This window comes from Octopus bimaculoides, chromosome 19 (assembly GCF_001194135.2).
Source record: "Octopus bimaculoides isolate UCB-OBI-ISO-001 chromosome 19, ASM119413v2, whole genome shotgun sequence".
In the NCBI taxonomy this organism is placed as follows: Eukaryota; Metazoa; Mollusca; class Cephalopoda; order Octopoda; family Octopodidae; genus Octopus; species Octopus bimaculoides.
Window position 1 is genome coordinate 7,419,646 of NC_068999.1, and position 5,399 is coordinate 7,425,044.

Consider the following 5,399-nt stretch of genomic DNA (forward strand, 5'->3'; position numbering starts at 1 on the left):
TATATATATAAAGGGCATTATTACAGAAAAATAATAACGCCTTTTTGAATTTATTTATATATATATATATATATAAACCCATATATATAAACACATATATATGTATGCACGTTCATTTCCCCCTTGATATTCTGATTGTTTTCTATAGTCGGTTAATACTGCTACTACAAACACCAGAAGATTATAGGAAGCATGGCAATACTTCTGATATTATAATATGCAATATTGTACAAGTGTAAAAAATAAACGTTGGAATTTCATTGACTAATATACCTACTTGTACAAGTGTCTCTGTATATATGTATTATACTAATACACACGTACCTGGATACAAACACAAATACGCGCGCTCGCACACTCACATACACTCACATATATATCTACGTATATACATACGTACATTTCGGCTGTCGGAATATTTGATGTACAGCGCTTACATGAATCATTTATTGAAGTCACTGCACTGAAGTGGCGCCACATATAATTTAGTAAAAATATTGAACAATACATCATACTATTAAGATAAAAGAGCCTGGAGCTAACGGAAAGAAATGCACGTTATATCAAGAAACCGTCTTTTAATTGAAATATTAATTAAAACGTATGATTCGATATCGCTCTAGAATGGCAAACATACTGAAGATCAGTATGGGGTAGACATTTTACGTATTCTTATAAAATCATGTCGCAGACCTTGATCTTAATTATATTGCAATTATCAACTTGTTATTGCAGTGCAATTCCTATCTGCACTTTCCAACATTTGAAGAATGCGTACCGGTAGGCTAGTTCGAATTATATAACTAACTATGTTACAATTTGTGGTCTAGTATTTAGAGTCATATGAAAGACAAATAGAGACATATGTACATCCATGCGAGCACATTTCTACCTGCTTCCGAGTGTGTGTATATATATATATATATATATGTGTGTGTGTGTGTGTATGCACGAAGAACTTAAGCGTACTGCTCAAAAGCGCACTGCTGGTGTAGTGATTGGGGAAAGCTTGGTTTGCAATGTTTGTATTCGGGTATGATTGTCAAGAGCAGGGCTCATTAGCCACCAACGGAGCCGCAAATGCAAAATATAAGTTAGCCCTAGAGCGCACAATGTTCCTGAAGGTCAGCAATGGTCTTCTTAGGTCACGAGTGGACGGCCACCATATGTATACACACACGGTGTGTATACATACAGGCAGTCCTTTTTTAACAAAAATAAGGTGACAAAAGAGTTACCGTTACTTATCGTTTGATTACCATACTCTAGACCTAACATAACGCCAAGTTTAACACCCGGCCATCGGTCATTGAGGGTATTTAGCCATTTGGCTATTGTTGAGAGCTTTTGAAAAATGAACATTTTCTCAGCTCCCACTCCACCCATTTTGTTTTCGTTTGCCTGCAGGCATTGAAATGCAGATATTTACGATTGGTATAGGTTGCGTTCATCGCGCTAAAGTGGGAGAGAAACAGTTAAGTTTGAGACTTCTCATCAATGACTAACTTAAACAAAAGCAAAGAAACTATCAGATACCTACCTCTCTACACTCATCATTGTAAGCGTCATAACAGAGCAAATCATGGAGACATTTTGTACATAGTGAACCATTTTACACAGCACGAAACCCATTGTCCAGGTAAATGAGAAAAAGGCGATTCCCTGCAAAGAATACAAGAAAAGTTAAAAGACTGAATAATTTTTGATACTAATTAGCAATAGTCTCTTTTACAAATGAACAAAGGACATCATCAAAGCAGAAGTCAATTGACGCAAGCTGAGATACAGAAGTATATACAGGTTAGAGCATAAATTAGGATGGAGAATATTCTTTTCTACTCTAGGCACAAGGCCCGAAATTTTAGGGGAAGGAGCCAGTCGATTAGATCGACCCCAGTACGCAACTGGAACTTAATTTATCGACCCTGAAAGGATGAGAGCAAAGTCGACCTCGGCGGAATTTGAACTCAGGACGTAAAGACAGACGAAATAAGACGGAGGATATTATAAGAGTACTTTACAGGTTATAAACGGTATAAATAATTTTCTTAAAGCCCAAAACAACGCAAGTTATAAGAAAAAACCCTAAAAATATAGATCGTTGATGAGTACTATTATGCGGTATTTCAATATTTTAGGTTTAAGACCCCTCCTCAGGAAATTACTAGAGAAGGGGTCTTGACTATGAAATATTGAAATACCAGGTAAAATAATATAGTTAAAAACATTTAAATACATCAGACAATGCTTCATGAAAACTGTACAACTCTATGATAGTGTACATCAAATTAAAAAAATATTGTAATGTATATTATATAATGTACTTTACAGTATCTTTACGACATGATAAAATGTAATGAAAACATAAATATTTACACTATTTTTCCACAAGAATTTCTGGAAATTTTTAAATGAGTTGACAGTATTGAAAAGTGATTATCTATACATTGATTACAGTAGACTGCTTCCACTTACAAAACCAGTAACAGTAGATGAACTGAAGATGGTGATTGAACGAGGAATCGCATGAAGAGCAAAAGGAATGGTTCTTCAAGTTTTCCATCCCACTGTTTCGCGTTATCAGTAAATGTCTAGATCAGAACAGTCGTCAGTTTGAAAGCAGATGTTCATAAAATGATTAAAATTCTGTTTGTAGATTCTATTAGCTTTTGAAAATGAAATAAATTTAAGAAACAGTTGGAAGTTATGTACATGGTATTGCCATAGGCCGTAATGGTGATGTTGGTGTTGATAACACCGATAGAAGATACCGTGTGTGTGTATGTGTGAGAGAGAGAGAGAGAAATAAAGAGATAGATGAATAGATAGATAGATTGATAGATAGATAGATAGATAGATAGAGAGGAGATTGGGATGTGAGCAGAGACAAAGTGTGATTTGGAAATAGTGGAAACACATTAAATAAACACGTTAGATAAAGAAAAAGAGACAGAAAGTATGACCAGGTATTCTAAGATGGAAGAGGAGGAGGAGGAGAGTAAGTTACAATAAACAAGTGAAAGAGTGGGAGAAAATTGGGAGATTTGAATTTGAAGATGGAAGGTGACATAAAGAATTTGAAGATGTAGCAAAGTGTTTGATGTCACTTTATCTTTAGTTATCGCAGTGACATAATTAATCCTCTCTTTAATTAATTAATTAATTAATCCTCTCTTTGAGTTGATTTGAAGTGTTTGTGAAGTGTATTAATGCAGTCTCATCTAAAAATATTTTTTTCATTACATAACGGAAAAATGCTTGCAGCTTCCCTATAAGTATAGTAATGTTTGCATGTGTATACACACACACATACACACAGACACATAGACACACACGCACAAACACAGACACAGACACATATTTGCATGCATGTATGTGTAACTAAGTATAAATCCATATTTAAAGAGTATGCGAGTGTCAGTGAGTAACTACGGATGGAGTCATGTCAAAATTCTTGCTACATTAGCAGATAAATTGTTTGGCATTCTTCTATCTATCTATCTATCTATCTATCTATCTATCTATCTATCTATCTATCGACATATACATACACATCCACACACACACAAACACACTCACACGTAGATGTAGCTATGTATATATGTATGTATCTATCTATATACACGTACCTACATACACTCATACACACACATACACACACATGCACACATGTTCATTTAGTGTTTTTCCTGGTTACTGGATTGTGTTATGTCGGGGAACAACCTCCAAAGTTTTTCACCCAATAAGAATTATTTTTGATCTTGGTACCTATTTTATCAATGATTATTTATCGAGCCGCCATTTTAATATACACGAACAACATCACCGGTTTGAAGATTTTGCAAATGAAATTCCTTTGATCACAAGTCTGTTCCATCAGGGTTGAACTGATGCTAATTTATATAATCAACCTTAAGTAGATGAAAAGCAAAAAATCGATATCTGAATACACTAATTTGTTTACTTCTTCCCGTCTCCCTTTCGGCTGTCATTATTGATCACATATCTTTTTATGTTTACTAAACAACACCACTCCCATATAGTATTACGTCAAGTGTGTAGCTAATCTTGACATAGCCTTAACCTATTGATAAAACTTTTTTTTTTTATCGAAGGAGTAAATAGAATCTCTTTATGTGTGTTTGTCTGTCTCTTTCTCCCATTGTATGTCTTTGGTTCTTCTTTTCTTTCTTGGATCATGCGATGGATTAAGTTTTAATATGCAGCACTACCGCAATTTGATACAGCGGAGACATTTCTCTTCATGAGATATACTTTGGATCTTGTAAAGAGTAAAAATGAAAAGACAACAAAGAGATAAATTAGAAATATATTATTTCGGTAGAAAATCTGCATTATCAGTAAGCTGTGGCATAACCGTCTATAACCTGAAATATCAACGTGATAATGAAGAAGACTGAACAGTAAAGCTTGTAAAAATATGAAATGACGAAAGTTAATACGTTTGTTACAGAGTACAAGTTCATATGTAAGAGATATGAGCGATTAGTTATTCAATTGTTGGTTGATGTACAAAATGTTTATTGTTTCAAGCATTCAACTAGATATGATCGGTTAAAAAGTCGGCAAAAAGGAAACACTTTTGTTGATGTAGCAATGTATAAATATTAAAACACTATGTATGTGTAAGGAAACCAGCAAAAATTAGGACTAATGGATTTAACAAGAGATTGTGGCTCTATGTTATAATGAAAAAGAAAAACCAAAACAAAAACAAAACTACCCGAATTATTTGCTGATAGGTACATTATTAGTCTAGGATAGCTTAGGTTGAAAAGAGACCAATGTCGAAACGTTGCTTGTCCCAAACTTCCCTTATGTTAATGAATGTAGTATGTTGTGAGGATATATAAATATCTTTATTAGAGAATTTATTTATCACATCAGATCTCCAGGCTAAAGCTAAACATTGGTGCCATCAAGTAGTCGCTAAATCAAAACACACAAATATCATTGTTAGATTCCTTTCAAGCACAAAGCAAAACAAAATACGAAGAGACACGAGGGTATACTTCCTTTTATACAATGATGTTTCTGTGTATTCATGATTTTGTTTAGACTGCGAGAGACATACAAATCTTGAGTGATTCTAATCGCTTGAGCATTTGAGGTTGCGAGTGCCTCCTACAAAATGTTTAATGATGTTCCTTCTGACTCTTTATGCACTGAGTTCAAATGCTGCCGAAATCAACATTGCCTTTCGTTACTTCAGGTTCCATAAAATACACAGAAAAGGAGCAGTCAGGTATTGGAGTCGAGGTACTTGAATAGCCCTTCCCTCACATATACATATACACGTATGTATGTATAAATATATATATATACATACATACATACATACATACATATATATATATATATATATATATATATATATA

The 5,399-nt window shown here is 34.0% G+C and overlaps 1 protein-coding gene across 1 annotated transcript in view; it reads right to left on the reverse strand.

Annotated features, from left to right (window-relative positions):
• The window catches only part of LOC106867240 (QRFP-like peptide receptor), a 43,313-nt gene that overhangs the window by 13,947 nt on the left and 23,967 nt on the right, over positions 1-5,399 (reverse strand). Inside the window, exon 2 of the mRNA XM_014912052.2 lies at positions 1,541-1,662. Coding sequence (XP_014767538.1) covers positions 1,541-1,662 — 122 coding nt within the window. The remainder of the gene's footprint in view (positions 1-1,540; positions 1,663-5,399) is intronic.